Source organism: Mus musculus, chromosome 10, assembly GCF_000001635.26.
Source record: "Mus musculus strain C57BL/6J chromosome 10, GRCm38.p6 C57BL/6J".
Classification (NCBI taxonomy): domain Eukaryota; kingdom Metazoa; phylum Chordata; class Mammalia; order Rodentia; family Muridae; genus Mus; species Mus musculus.
This window is the reverse complement of record NC_000076.6, coordinates 7,644,759-7,658,795: the sequence shown is the minus strand read 5'-3', so window position 1 is coordinate 7,658,795 and position 14,037 is coordinate 7,644,759. Positions and strand designations below refer to the sequence as shown.

General features: G+C 42.8%; 1 protein-coding gene across 22 annotated transcripts in view; it reads left to right on the top strand.

The window, feature by feature from the left end:
• Pcmt1 (protein-L-isoaspartate (D-aspartate) O-methyltransferase 1) overlaps positions 1-14,037 on the top strand; it is a 53,493-nt gene that overhangs the window by 22,542 nt on the left and 16,914 nt on the right. For 14 of the 22 annotated variants that reach the window (NM_001358649.2, NM_001358651.1, NM_001358652.1 and 11 more), the window contains 2 exons: positions 9,641-9,745; positions 11,175-11,206. In NM_001358649.2, the coding sequence (NP_001345578.1) occupies positions 9,641-9,745; positions 11,175-11,206 (137 nt within the window). Of the gene's footprint in view, positions 1-9,640; positions 9,746-10,132; positions 10,330-11,174; positions 11,207-14,037 lie in introns of all 22 variants that reach the window. The other 8 variants (NM_001358657.1, XM_030244946.1, XM_030244947.1 and 5 more) reach the window with 2 other exon arrangements.

Genomic DNA, 14,037 nt, shown 5'->3' with positions numbered 1-14,037 from the left:
GGGGTATTTTGCTAGTTTCTAGGTTGGAAATAAGTGAGAGAACAGCAGAATTTGGTTTGGTTTGGTTTTTTTCAGGGAGAGGAGCAGATCAGGAATTTACCTGGGAGAAAGAAGAGATTTGATATGCTATGGTATACCTAAGTAGAGAGACCTTTATTGGTATTTGAATAAGATTAAGATAATTTATAGTTGTTGAATCCTAAAAACATTGTTATTGTTGTTACTGCTTCTGTCTTTGTCTGTTTGTTCTTTCTGTTTTGAAAGAGTTTCTCATGTAACCTAGACTATCCTCACAATTGGCATGTGGTTGAGAATGCCATTGAACTTCCGATCCTTCCGTCTGTACTTCTGAAGTGTCAGTTGTACATCCAGCCGTGGATCTTTCACATTCCATTTAAAGTGAAGTTAAGGTGTAGGAAGAGAAAATTGCACTGTGCTGTTTGGCGTGCCTATGTTTTCTGTCTGAGCTGGTGTATGTATGCCTGACCATGGAAGCAAGGACCACTGGACATGTGTGACAGACGTGGCAACAGAGTTGGCATTGTAGATAGTGCTTTGATGGACTGAAGTGTCCAGCTTAGCATATGGGAGGTCTTATGGAGTAATACTGTACTTGAAGAAATGTGTAAAGCCGGGCCGTGGTGGCGCACGCTTTTAATCCCAGCACTTGGGAGGCAGAGGCAGGTGGATTTCTGAGTTGGAGGCCAGCCTGGTCTACAAAGTGAGTTCCAGGACAGCCAGGGCTATACAGAAAAACCCTGTCTCGGAAAAAAACAAAACAAAACAAACAAACAAACAAACAAAAAAACAACCAAAAAAGAGGACAGAGAAGGCAGAACACTGTAAGATTTGTTATGGGGGCTGGGGGGGATATGTAGAAGAGGGTCAAGCAGGTGGCAGATTTGGGCTTACTATAAGGAAGAACTCACAGAGCAACCCTAACCATCAGTTTTCCATCAGGTTTGCCAGGTGGTGCTGGTACACACCTTTAATCCCAGAACTTGGCTGGCAGAAACAGGCAGATCTCTTGAGTTCAAGGCCAGCCTGGTGTGCTTAGTGAGTTCCAGGACAGTCAGGGCTACACAGAGAAACCCTATTTTAAAAAAGAAAAAAAAGAAAAAAGTTTGTTTTAACAATGATGCTTTTTTTTACTGGGTATGGTCAGAGGATAGCTGACCATTTTACTGTAAGGAACACTGCAGAGGGATTGGTTGTCAGAGAATACTAGTTCTTAGAGGAACCTTCTAAATACAAGATTGTGTGATTTTTTTTTTTTTTTTTTTTTTTTTTTTTTGGTTTTTCAAGACAGGGTTTCTCTGTGTAGCCCTGGCTGTCCTGGAACTCACTTTGTAGACCAGGCTGGCCTCGAACTCAGAAATCCGCCTGCCTCTGCCTCCCAAGTGCTGGGATCAAAAGCGTGCGCCACCATGCCCGGCCAGATTGTGTGATTTTTTTATAGCATTAATGATTAGTTGATGCTATGCAGTATGTATATTTCAGTCCAGACAAGCAAACACTTTAATACTGTCAGTGTTACCTACTTTTATATATGGGTGAAAAAGAACCCCAAGGAGCATAGCTTTCCTTGGGAAGTAATGTTGAAACAGTTTACTTTTTACAGACCAACTAAACGGACAGGTATAGAGGATGACAGTGTGTGTGTGAATAACAGCTGGTTCTTAGATTGCACACTTTGCTTTGCTTGCTGCTACATAAAATGCTTTGATTGTAGTGTGAATTTAAATCTAGTCTTTTTTAGTTTTTGTATCCTCAGTGTGTTTTGAGTTTGAGTTAACTGGTACCTTATTTAACCATTCTGGATAAGAAGTAAACGATGAGCCGGGCGGTGGTTGCGCACACCTTTGATCCCAGCACTCAGGAGACAGAGGCAGGCGGATTTCTTGAGTTCGAGGCCAGCCTGGTCTACAGAGTGAGTTCCAGGACAGCCAGGGCTACACAGAGAAACACTGTCTAGAAAAACCAAGAGAGAAATAGGAGAGAGAGGGGAAAGAGGGGAGAGAGAGAGAGAGAGAGAGAGAGAGAGAGAGAGAGAGAGGAGAAAAGAGAAGAGAAGAGAAGAGAAGAGAAGAGAAGAGAAGAGATAGATAGATTTAAAAGGTGAAAATGTTGTTAGCTTGTTGATACTTGCCAGAGCAGTGAAGACTAGAACTCTTGGAGAAGGACTAAATGTAGCCACCTCACAGAAAATACATTTAGTCCTTCTCCAAGACTTTCAGTCCTCACTGCTCTGGTGATCAATGCTCAGAAGTCCAAAGTCTCTGAGACCCAAGGTAGACTTAGCTCTGAGTCCCTGGAAGATATTAAAAGGGCATATCACATTCTTCTAAAATACAGCATTGGGACAAGCAAAGGCATACATTTACATTCCAAGAGAGAGTAATTGGGGCATAGAACGATGGGTCAGACAACCCCCAGGCAGGGCAAACAGAAAGCCCCTAACCCTGTCTGGTATTTAGGATGTTCCCTCGGTGTTTGTCTTCTCCCTCTTTCAGCCTGAAGTTTCCTTTGGAAGATGGTGCATGTTGCCAGCAACTCTGACTTCCCAGGATCCTCACTGCGGCCTACACTTCACTCCCTCAGCCTCACTGTTTTTTACATAGTTCAGGGCTCTTTTCAGGGGCTTCTAACTCTACCACAGAGTGCCTGACTGACTTCCCAAGTTTTTCTTTGTATTCTTAGTGGATATGTATATCGTTACATAATTTCTATTCTTTGTTTTGTTTGTTTGTTTGTTTGTTTTTCGAGACAGGGTTTCCCTGTATAGCACTGGCTGTCCTGGATAATTTCTATTCTTAAACAAAGATTTATTTACTTAATGTGAATGAGTATTTTGTGTGCACACACACATGTATATAGGTGTGTATGGGCATCGTAGTTTGCCTGGTGCCTATGTAATCCAAAAAAGCGTTTTAGATCTTTTTTTTGTTTGTTTGTTTCTTGAGACATGATTTCTTTGTGTACCCCTGAGCTGTCAGTAGGTGCTGGGGCCCATAACTTTGTCCTCTGCAAGAGTAGTAAAGTGCTCTTATCTCCTGAGCCATCTCTCCAGACCCAGAACTTGGCTTTCTCAGTCCCTGGAAAATGATCATCAGAATAATGCCACAGTCTGCCTCTGTGCCGTGGACTCACTACTCTTAAGACCTCTTGGGCCTTGTTGGTTGCAAACAGACTGAGTCCTAAAGTGATACTCAGTTTGCATGCTGTCCTAGGTCTCTCATCTATTTCTTGTTTCTTTTTCTTTTTAAAAAATTACTTTTATTTTATGTGCATTTATGCTTGCCTGATTGTATGTTTATGTATATTCGGTGCCTGCAGAGACCAGAAAGGGGACAATTTCCTGTAACTGCAGAGTCACAGCTAATTGGGAGCCACCATGTAGGTGCTGGGAATTGAACAAGCCGCAGGTATCCTTAACTGCTGAGCAAAATTCTCCAGCCCAAGTCTGTCTTGTTTTAATACAAGGGGTAGGGGGTTGTGTGCGTGTCCAGGTATATATGTGGGTGTGGGTGATGTATACACTCGTTTGGAGATCAGAGAGCCACCTTGGTGCTATTCTTTAGACACTGTCTACTTTTTTCCTGAGACAGGATCAGTCACTGGCCTAGAAGTCACCAAGTGAGCTCTGCCTTCCTGTGGAATTACAAGCACACATTACCATGCCTGCCTGTCTGCCTGCTTCCCTGCCTCCCTGCCTGCCTCCCTCCTCCTCTCTCTCTCTCTCTCTCTCTCTCTCTCTCTCTCTCTCTCTCTCTTTCTTTCTTTCTTTCTCTCTTTCTTTCAACCTTGGGATCTGAGGGTTATGCTCGGGCCCTTGTGCCTGCAAGGCAGGCATCTTGCCAACTGAGCTACCTCTCCAGATCCATGGACATTTACTTCTTTTTCTTTTGACTCCAGCTCTGCAAGGACAATTTTTGAGTAAAATTTTCATTGTAATGAGTGGGGTCTTCCTGATTACCCAGATGCTTACTGTTCCAATGCAAAGCATTTGGCTTATTTTTAGTGGTGTTCATCTTTTTAGCAACTGCACATTTTATAGGTGTTTCTCTGGCCAAACTACATGCTTCTCAAATTATTCTGCTCTGTTCTTTTTCCTCCTACTTTTAGCTATAAATCTGGCTAAAAGCATTTAGCTGGTAATATTCATACCACAGCCTGAATGCTGTTTTTGCTCTAACGTTTTCTCTACAGATGAACAACTGGTCTGCTGTCTTTAAGCTCAGGCTCCCAGTCTCAGGGCATGGATAAAATGTAGTCCAACTGTGTCCCACAGGTTAACAAGGGCGATGTTTAGCCCAGTTGCTGATAGAATCACTTCCATGGGCACCTCATTGGGGTAGCATTTGTGGTCTGCTTTCCAATCTGTACTCTAGCCCTCTGTGTCTCTACGGGAACCACCTGCTAAACTTGCTTTATCATCGTTAGGTTTTTCTCGCTTGCTTCTTCTGTCTTTCAGATTCTTCCAATGACGAAGGTTCCCCGACCTTGCTGCATTGTTTCAGGGATAGCTGTAGTCAGCTGTCCTACATTGCATACATTGCAATACCAATTTCTATTAGCTAGATTTCTCTTGTTATATAAGTACCTAAGATAATTTACCTAAGAGTATATATTCTGGTTCACAGTTTTGAAGACTTCAGTCCATATTCGATTAGCCATATGGTTTTGGACCTGTGGCAAGACTACCCAGGGATAGATGTCAGGTTGTCATGTTTGGTAGCAGAGACCTTTACCCACTGAGCTCCTTTAAAAAGATTTTTTTTCTTGTTTCTAAATCATTATTTTTAAACTGCTTTCTTATTGTATCACTTATTGTATCACCTGTTCTCTTGTCGATTTGTAAAGCCAGGCTCTCCTAGTCCCCATGCTCAGCTTATTTCTACTTTTTGACTGTCTATTCTAAATAGTGCTGTGATCATTTATATGTATGTTTTTGTTTGTTTTGTTTTGTTTTGTTTTAAGAGACAGGGTGTTACTATGTTGTCCAGGATGGCCTCAAATTCCTGAGAGGACAGGCGTTGCTACTGATGTTACTTTTTATTATAGCCATCTTAGTGAGTAACAAATGCTATTTCATGATGGTTAAAATTTGTGGTGGTGCACACCTTTAATCCCAGCACTCAGGAGGCAGAGGCAGGCGGATTTCTGAGTTCGAGGCCAGACTGGTCTACAGAGTGACTTCTGGACAGCCAGGGCTACACAGAGAAACCCTGTCTCAACAAACAAAACAAACAAACAAACAAACAAACACAAACCAAAAAACCCAAACAAACAAACAAAGATTTTTGTTTTTCTGATGGCTAATTATGGTTGGCATATTTTTATGTCGTGTGGATCATGGATTATGTATTGTGGAGAATGTCTAGTTAGATCTTTGCACATTTTAAAAATTGGGTCATCTTTTCCTATTTTCAACTTTCTTTTAGGTTTAAATTAAAAAAGAAAAATAACTGTGAACATTTCTACCTGGCCTCCTTGTTCCCAGAATAATGTCTCTGAGATGTGATTATGACGCCTAGGCCATAAGCTTTGGCTCCTTCCCACTTGCTAGTAACTCAGTCCTATTTAAACTAGTCTAAGCCTGATATAAGCTAGTTACCTTTCCTCATTTCATGTGTCCATCTTGCTTAGAGTCTAGGGCCAAATCCCCCAGCTCTGACTCTCCCCCAGAGTTCCAGTCTCTCTACCAGAACTCCCACCTATGACTTCTTGTCTTTTCCTAATAGAGCGTCAGCGTTTTATTGGGAGGTGATACTTTCACACAGTGCACAAGAGATTCTCTCTACAAATATGTTTTGTGGAAGAGGGGTTATGTGCATATGAATATAGGTGCCTGAGGAGGTCCACCTGCAGCAGGGGTTACAGGTGCTGGTAATGCCCCTGATGCAGGTGCTGGGAATCTAACTTGGGCCTGCTGCATGGAGCCATCTTTCCAGTTGCTGGGAAAGTTTTTAAAACTTCCTGGGTTTTATTTTTGGTAGAGTTATTGACTGAACCCAGAGCCATGCTAGACAAGTCCTCTACTACTGAGTCCCAGCCCTAGTGGACTGCTTTTAGTACTAAGTCCTAAGAGTTCTTTGAGGGTTTCATGTTGCCCTGCTGGCTCAAGTTCACTGCGCTGCAGAGGATGATCTTGCACTTGCTATCCCCCTGCCTCCACCTCCCAAATGCTAAGATATGAGACAAGCCATCATAACTGGCTAAGACTCCGCAGATAAAGGATTTATGAATACCTTCTCCCACCAAATCATTGGTCTTTTTCATCAGTTTTGAAGACTTCCGATTAGGGAAGGTCTTTTGAAGCACAATTTATTCTATTGTTGCTTTATTTTTGATGCTTTTGTTTTGATATTTAAGAATCTATTGTCAAATCTTAAGTTTTGAATACTTACCCAGTATTTTCTTTTATAGTCTTTAGATTTATTTTACGTGTTTTGAGTAGTTTACCTGCATGTATCTGCATCTGCTGCTTACAGAGGTTAGATGAAGGCATCACATCCCCAGGGAACCCAACCATGTGAGTGCTGGGAATAGAACTGGTTTTCTGCAAGAGCCCTCAGTGCTGCAAATCCCTGAGCCATCTCTAGCCCTCATCTTTTCTTCTATGAATGTTACCATATGGCTTTTATATTTAGGCATTGAATTTTGTTTTGTTTTGTTGGCTTTGAAATAGGGTCTTTCTTTGTAGCCCTGGTTTCAACTTGCTCTGTAGACCAGGCTGATTTCAAACTCAGAGATTCACTTGGCTCTATTTTTAGTTTTAAAAAAATCTGCCTTTTATTAATTTTTATATGTCACAAGGGAAGGTCAAAGCTAAGCCCTTTGCTGTGGCTCTCTAGTTGTCTCAGCATCACTTATCAAGAGTCTTCGTTTATTGTTGAATGGTTGTGGCATCCTTGGCCCAGTGACTTATAAGACTGTGTTCTTCTAAACCCTAGGCATGTGTTGAATGTTATAGTGTCTTTTGGGAAGAGGAGAAAGGGGAGCAGTCTCTGTGGCCTCAGTGGCCTCAGTGCAGTGCAGGGAGATGAGCTGAGGGGGCAGGAAGGCAGTTTGGTTCAACACAGCTCCTGATGGCCCTTCAAACTTCTGTAGTCGGACTCCAAGTTGTTTCTTTTTTTTGTTTTTTAAAGATTTATTTATTTATTATATGTAAGTACACTGTAGCTGTCTTCAGACACACCAGAGGAGGGCGTCAGATCTCATCAAGGATGGTTGTGTTGTGAGCCACCATGTGGTTGCTGGGATTTGAACTCTGGACCTTTGGAAGAGCAGTCGGCACTCTTAACCACTGAGCCATCTCGCCAGCCCCCAAGTTGTTTCTTGTAGGCATATTTAATCACAGCAGAGTTTGGTGAAAAAATATTCTAGTGGTAATTCAATCCTGGGTGCACAATAAAACACACACAAATCTCCTTGAGGAACAAAGTAAGTGAAATACAAGTCTGACATGACTGCATTGCCGCTTTGTTCAGTCTATAAAGATAGGGTCTATTGACTGAGAAAAACAAGCTTATAGCAAGGGCCCTGGGGAGCTTCAGGAACCAGGAAAGTCTCTGACCACACAGATATATCGCACAAAGGTCACCAGGTTAGAAAGCTCATCTGCTTCAGCCATCTGGGTGGACAACAGATAGAACACTCCTGTCCCTTGAAGAATAACTGTGCCTGCCTAACAACCCAGGTTCCCTCTAGAGCTTACCTGGGAGCAGCAGACCTCTGCCTCCTACCGTACTTACCTTTTTTTTTTTTTTTTAAATAAAGATTTATTTATTTATTATATGTAAGTATTCTGTAGCTGTCTTCAGACATCCCAGAAGAGGGCATCAGATCTCATTATGGATGGTTGTGAGCCATCATGTGGTTGCTGGGATTTGACCTTTGGGAGAGCAGTCGGCACTCTTAACTGCTGAGCCATCTCTCAGCCGCCCCCCTCCCCCCCACACACACTTTTTTTTTTTTCAAGACAGGGTTTCTCTGTATAGCCCTGTCTGTCCTGGAACTCACTTTGTAGACCAGGCTATCCTAGAACTCAGAAATCCGCCTGCCTCTGCCTCCCAAGTGCTGGGATTAAAGGCGTGCACCACTGCCGCCCTGCCTTTTTTTTTTTTTTTCCCTTAAGCTTCATTTTAAAATAGCTATTTATAATGTAGTTAAATAAAGTAAGTATGCTTTGGTTTAAACATTTTATTTATTCTGAACTTGCTGGCATTTCTGTAACCTCAGTGCTCAGGGTGTTGAGTAAAAATGGTAGGTTTAAGCCCTCCCTGGCCATATATATATATATATATATAGTGAGACCCTGTCTCTAAAAAGCAAAACAAAAACTGCAAGAAAACTATTTCTCTCCAGAAGTCAAGATCATAAAATCTTACTGCTTATAGATCTGTAACTAGGCCATTTTGTTTGTCCTTTTGTGGGAAAGAGTTTGTCATGTCCCATAGCCAGTGAACACAGTTAAGAGAGAACTAAGAGCATTATTGAGTAACTGTAAAACATGGTTTTATGAGAGTTATTGAAGTTTTTTTTTTTTGTTTGTTTGTCTTGTTTTGTTTTAAATAGATGAGAGTCTGTGGACTAGCTAAATAGACCAGGCTGACCTTGAACTCAGGAGTCTGCCTGTCTGCCCTCTAAGCACTGGGATTAAAAGTATGTTCCACCATACCCACTGGTTTTAACACACAGATTTAAACAGCTAGTTGCTGGGGAAGTAAACGGTTATTGACCTTCTTTTCCTTCTTGAAAGAGTCGCTTTGTAACACTGTGTCAGCTGGGCCTTTAGCTTGCCTCTGCATCTGTGCTTAGTCTTGTTTTCCTTTTTTTTTTTTTTTTAAGATTTATTTATTTATTATATGTAAGTACACTGTAGCTGTCCTCAGATACTCCAGAAGAGGGAGTCAGATCTTGTTACGGATGGTTGTGAGCCGCCATGTGGTTGCTGGGATTTGAACTCCTGACCTTCGGAAGAGCAGTCGGGTGCTCTTCCCCACTGAGCCATCTCACCAGCCCTGTTTTCCTTTCTTGTGCAGGGTTTACTATGTAGCATTGCCTAGCTTGGGCCTCACTATGTGGACCAGGCTGACCTTGAATCTCTGGCTTTCTCTCTGCCTGTCTCCCTAGGCTGGGATTGACAGGCTGGGCCACCTCCCCAGCCCCTCATTCTGAAGGCTCTGCTTTATGCTGCACCTACCTTGCACTTGCTTTTATTTGTTTCTCTGTGTGTTCTTCCCTGTCTACTGCAGTCCATCTGTATGGATGGAGACATAGATTTCTAACTCAGCACTCTCCTAAGCCTCTGGATACTCCTGTGTGTGTGACCCACAGCTCCCCATTCATCTTGATTTCTTTCTGGGGTTTCTCAGCTCATGGCAGGATTGTCATCTGTTACCCCACTTTTACTGCAGTTCAGTCATTCAGTCAGCTTGGTATACGTTATATATTACATGTAACTGAACCCTTTTCACTTTCCCCATCCTGACCACTGTCAGTAGGGCAAGTGTCATTGCCTGGATCATGGCAGGCAGCGGTCTCGTCTGCTTCTTTCTGACCTCTGCAGTGCAGCTAGAGTAATTCTGAAATGCATCTGATGTCACCACTGCTTAAAATATCTCATTCATTTCAGAGAATGGAATCATCAAGACAGATAAAGTATTTGAAGTGATGCTGGCTACAGACCGTTCCCACTATGCAAAATCTAACCCTTACATGGATTCTCCACAATCAATAGGTAAGCTTTATATTTCTAAAAAGAGCAGTATACATATATGGATTATAACCCCATTAATGGAAATTTTGTTGCCTAGTTTTATATCCCAACCTACCCCTTGTAGCAAAATGCATCTTTTTCTGTCTTTAAAAATATATTATGTGAATTAGGAAGTTTGGGAATATTTTAAGGAAAACCAAAAGTTTAATGGAAATTTAAGAGTTGTAGCTGAGTGCTGTTTATTGGGGATCCTTAATTTTGAAATTGCATATTAGCATTGATTTTTAAAGTCAGTATTTAAAGGCAATGAGTAACTAAGTCATTGATGGTTCTGCTTCGTTGGCCCCATGGATGCTTTGCCTTTCCTTTGTGTTTAGAAAGTTCCACATTTAATTCCTTGTCCTGAAGCAGGTTTTGCTGAGCTGCTGAGCCTTGGCAGTGGGCGCCTTTGAGGCTTAGAAGTGCCTCAGGATTCTGTCGGCCAGCTGCCATGTCTTCTTTTGAAGCACTGTGACAGTCAGCAAGAAGGCCCTGGGGATCTTCTGAACCCCGAAGGCACCTGCTCCCACCGCTCAGTGAAAACTGCTTCAGAGGCAGAGCAGCAGGTAAAGAAATGTGGAGAGTGTAACATCGGAAGGGAGAGAAACATGGGCTAAAATGCAGCACAGGACAGTAATTTACCGCTGATGGCAAAGAGGAGCATGTTGAAGTGCTTCACTGGTCTCCTAAGCTGGCTGGCTGCCTGGCAGAACGGTGAACTACATGTGAAACTAATTCTGCTAAGACTTTGCATACTGATTTTACTCAGGAAGGTTTTTCCGTTTATAACTATGAAGAAAATTCTTCCTGGTGTAAGCCTGTACTTCCAGCTACTTGGGAAGACTAAGACAGAATGATGCTGAGTTCAGGGTCTGCCTGGGCTCATACGAGACACTCTCAGACAGAAGGAAACCAAGAAAGGACCAAAGCACCCTAGCTGGCATGACCCATGTAAACTGAGCACTTGGGAGGCGAAGGCGGTTTTGGGGGGGGGGGGGGTGGATCAGGAACCCAGGGCCTGCCCTAGCTACAATGCAAGACTAGCCTCTACTTGATGGGGCCTTGTCTCAAACTAGTGGTTTATAGATTTATAGGTCTCTGCAAGATCTAAACAAGCGGGAATGCACTCAAAGCGGTGGTGTGGCTCTTTCCTTCATTAGCAACAATACAGAGGGCGTCTTAGAGGTAGAGGGGTGAGTGTGTTTACTAGATGAGTACATTAGCCTTTGGGGTGATTGTATTTTCTAACTTCTACCTATGTCAACTTTTTTAACAGACTTTGCTTAAAGATCATAAAAACTGAAAAAGAATTGTGAAAAACAATGTATGGCTGTTAGAAAAGGAGCTGAGTGCATTATGTGTTGTGTTCTTGTAGCAGAGAGTGTGTCAGCATTCTCTTTTTGTTTTGCAGGTTTCCAGGCAACAATCAGTGCCCCTCATATGGTGAGTTAACTTTGTTCATTTGCTCACAAACAGGGCACATGTCACTCAAGTCATGAACATACTTCTTTTCCTTTTTTTTTTTTGAGACCATGTCAGATCAGGCTGGTCTCAAACTCAGACAGGTATATGCCTCTGCCTCTTGCCTCCCAAGTGCTGGGATTAAACGTATGTACTGTCATGCCTGGCCAAACATCTTATTTATATTTGGTGTTTATAAGAAGTCTTCTTGTTAGAAGCTGCCATTATTAAAGGCTCCCGTGTTATTAGTACGTGTGACATAAAAATTGAACATAGCAAACAGAAGAGAGGATTTTACATAGCGCAGTGGCTTTATGCTGTCTGACTTTTCCTTGGATGATGTGAACAAATGTCTGTTCACTGCAGTCAGGCCCCAGCAGCAGACCAGAGACAGTTCAGCCAGTTGATTTGGTAAGCTAGAGAGCTTTTTGGGATTACTTAGATGAGCCTGGTAACTCCAAGGCCACCGTGTCACTGCAAGGGACACCCTCGCTGTAATGCACAAATCGACTGTAATGCACAAAAGCTACATCTAGGAGCCCCGAGATCTTTGGGCAATTCTATCAGACTCTTCACCCAAAATTGTTGACACTTCTTAGAACCTTGAAGAGAGAGGCAAGCAGTATGTTACCTTTCCTGAGTCCCCAGAGTCTTGGGGACATCCCCCTTCCCTCCAGTGGGCAGTGTTGCAGCGTAGAGGAACTAGCTACAGCCTCATGCCGTCAGGATCTCAAGCTTCCACAGCTTACTCGGAAAAGTCTTCAGAGAATAGTGATGCATAGCAGGTGGAAAGATATGTGACTTTGAAAAGACCTGTTTTACGTGATCTTGGTGTCTCTGTGTAGCCTTGGCTGCCCTCAAACTCTTTAGTCCAAGTTGGCCTCAAACTCATAGAGATCTGCCTGCCTCTGCCTTCCAAGTCCTGGCACTAAAGGAGAATACTATCACCATCCAGCTAAAAATATTTATTTTTATTTTATGTTTATGTGTAATTGCCTGCATGTGTGTATGTATGTTTACCACGTGCAGCTAGCTCCCAAATAATTGAGACAGAGACCCATAGACTTATTCAGCAAGCGTTAAGCAAAATAACTGAGCGGATATTCCTAACTCTCTATACTATCTACATTCCAACCACATGCTCCAATTACTTGCAGTTTTACGAATCCTGGCTTGTTCTGCTCCATGTGTGTCTTCATGGAGAACTCCTTGGTGACTCTTGCTCATACTTGACCTCATGGCAACCTTTTTCTTTTTCTACCTACCTTATAGCCCTTCTTCTCCTGGACCTTTACCTGCCTCATGGTGAACTCTTTCTACCTGGCTCTTTTCCCTGGGACCCCTGGTTGGAATTGGAAGTGCAGCCTTTCTGTCTCCTCTGATCAGTCATTGGTTGTTCAGCCTTTTATTAACAAATGAGAGACAGTTGAGGAGGGTTCTTTATATCATGTTGATTTCCACTAGATCTCAGGGAACGGAAATCAGCATCTGAATACAGAGCACAAGGCCAACCTCTAACACATGGGTACTGGTACAGAAGCCAAGTCTCCTCCCTACAAGAGCATCAGTCTCTTTAGATCGTTAGTTATCTTTCCATTGTTGTGATAAAACATCATGATCCAGGCTGTTTATTAAGGAAAACATTTAATTTGGGGTTCTTGGTTTCAGAGGGTTAGAACCTATGATTCATGACGGAGAGCTTAACAACAAACATACAGGCATGTGTGTAGGCTGCAGTAGTAACAGAGCTTGTGTGTGATCCACAAGAATGAGAGAGGAGGGAGGGAGGGAGGGAGGGAGGGAGGGAGAGAAGAGAGGGAGGGAGAGAAGAGAGGGAGGGAGAGAAGGAAGGAAGGAAGGAGGGAGGGAGGAAGAGAGAGGAGAGGGGAGGGGAGGGGAGAGGAGAGGGAGAGAAGAGAAGAGAAGAATAGAGAAAAGAGAAGAGAAAGAGGAAAGGAAAGAAAAGAAAGAGGAGGGGAGGGGGAGAGGAGAGGGAGAGGAGAGGAGAGGAGAGGAGAGGGGAGGGGAGGGGAGAGGAGAGGGAGGGGGAGAGGGAGGGGGAGAGGGAGGGGGAGAGGGAGGGAGAGGACAAGCCCACCCCTCCTGATTTTTCCAAAACATCACCAGCTGAGTACCAACATTGCAAATACATGAGCTTGCTGGGGCCATTCTCATTCAGACCGCCCCAATACTGTAGAAGTAAAAGTACAATTTTATCCATTTGCTTTTGCTTTTAAGAGTTTAACATAAGCCCTGTGGTGGTGGTGGTGGTGGTGGCGGCAGCAGCTCATACTTTAATCTCAGTTTTTTGGAAATAGAATAGAGGCAGGTGGTGGGTCTTTGTAAGTCGAGGCTACCCTGGTCTATGGAGTGAGTTCAAGACCAGCCAGGGCTACACAGAGGAATCTTGTCTCATAAAAAAGGGATTTGACATAGTTTTGTTTTGTTTGTTTTTTTGAGACAGGGTCTCAACATGTAGCCTTTGCTAGGCTGGAACCCACTCTGTAGACCAAGTTGACATTTGCCTCCTGAGTAACAACAGCGCACTCAGTACTTTTTATGACTTTTATGAAGTGCTATTATTAGCTTACAGTTATATTTGCTAACGTTATTTGTTTTTATTATAGAAGATTGGAGCTAACTTAAATCTCTTCAATATTGATACTTGTTAGAATTCATTTATACATATCTGACTATAGTCTAAGCTATAAAGAAGAACACATGGCTCTATAAGTATTGAATTTCCCTTCAGAATATAGTAAGTGAAACAATATTTGCTTGTACATAGCAAAGTAAATATTTTTCCAGAAAAG